This window comes from Capsicum annuum, unplaced genomic scaffold (genome assembly GCF_002878395.1).
Source record: "Capsicum annuum cultivar UCD-10X-F1 unplaced genomic scaffold, UCD10Xv1.1 ctg65743, whole genome shotgun sequence".
Classification (NCBI taxonomy): domain Eukaryota; kingdom Viridiplantae; phylum Streptophyta; class Magnoliopsida; order Solanales; family Solanaceae; genus Capsicum; species Capsicum annuum.
In genome coordinates this window covers 1-1609 of record NW_025875022.1, presented here as the reverse complement: position 1 = coordinate 1609, position 1609 = coordinate 1, and the positions used below count along the sequence as shown (strand labels likewise).

General features: G+C 31.9%; 1 protein-coding gene across 1 annotated transcript; it reads right to left on the bottom strand.

Moving 5' to 3' along the window:
• Positions 1–824: 824 nt before the first annotated feature.
• On the bottom strand, positions 825–1364 carry LOC124893819 (kinesin-like protein KIN-10A; the record flags this gene model as incomplete). Its single annotated transcript, XM_047404667.1, is given in 1 exon segment — positions 825–1364. A coding segment is annotated over 1 exon segment (214 nt), but the record flags the coding sequence as incomplete, so codon positions are not given.
• Between the last annotated feature and the right edge of the window lie 245 nt (positions 1365–1609).

The window sequence follows — 1609 nt, the reverse complement described above, 5'->3', positions numbered from 1 at the left end:
CAAAACAAGTCACATATTTTAGCATATGATTACAAAATATACATATTCAACCTTCATGTTTATACTCCAGTAGAGCTAAATAAGTCATATATTTTAGCATATGATTACAAAATATACATGTTCAACCTTCATGTTTATACTCCAGTAGAGCAAAACAAGTTATATAATTTTGCATATGATTACAAAATATACATGTTCAACTTTCATGTTTATACTCCAGTAAAGCATGTTCAACTTTCATGTTTATACTCCAGTAAAGCAAAACATATCATATATTTTTAGCATATGATTCCAAAATATACATGTACAACCTTCATGTTTATACTCCAGTAGAGCAAAACAAGTCATATATTTTAGCATATGATTACAAAATATACATGTTCAACCTTCATGTTTATACTACAGTAGAGCAAAACAAGTCACATATTTTAGCATATGATTACAAATTATACATGTTCAACCTTCATGTTTATACTCCAGTGGAGCAAAACAAGTCACATATTTTAGCATATGATTACAAATTATACATGTTCAACCTTCATATTTATACTCGAGTGGAGCAAAACAAGTCACATATTTTAGCATATGATTACAAAATATACATGTTCAACCTTCTTGTTTATACTCCAGTAGAGCAAAACAAGTCACATATTTTAGCATATGATTACCAAATATACATGTTCAACCTTCATGTTGATACTCCAGTAAAGCAAAACAAGTCATATATTTTAGCATATGATTACAAAATATATATGTTCAACCTTCATGTTTATACTCCAGTAAAGCAAAACAAGTCATATATTTTTGCATATGATTACAAAATATAATGTTCAACCTTCACGTTTATACTCCAGTAGAGCAAAACAAGTCACATATTTTAACATATGATTACAAAATATACATGTTGAACCTTCATTTTTATACTCCAGTAGAGCAAAACAAGTCACATATTTTAGCATATGATCCCAAAATATACATGTTCAACCTTCATGTTAAAACAAGTCATATATTTTAGCATATGATTACAAAATATACATGTTCAGCCTTTACGTTTATACTCCAGTAGAGCAAAACAAGTCACATATTCGAGCACAAGACTGTGTTCACAAGCGTATACAAACAACCATTTCACCTAAGGATCATCTTGTTCTCAGTGACCCTCTATGCCATGTGACTTTAGAGTTAACGGGAGCTTATTTTCCAACGATGAAAATGGTTCATAAATAGGTTGTTTGGTTCCCTTCACCGGACGCAAGCAAGCTAGGTAGCCATGCATCTGGTTGTTGAAGTTGAACAATGGCAGCTTACTACTCACTGGTGTGATGGACTCCTCTTCTTTAGACACTGGCGCGCCAGATATGTCCTATTTATTTCGGTAAAAGAAATCTGGATTAGGAAGCCGTTCCTCATAAATGTAAGATGATATCGAAGAACTGTGATCGCGAATGTGTAAAGACAGACATTTTGAAGCTACTTAAGTATAAACACAGACATGTAGATGATATCGGAGAATTGTTATCACATGGACATGTAAACACAGACATTCTGAAGCTACTTAAGTATAAAACATCCTACTTAAGTATAAACACGCAGACATTTTGAAGCTACT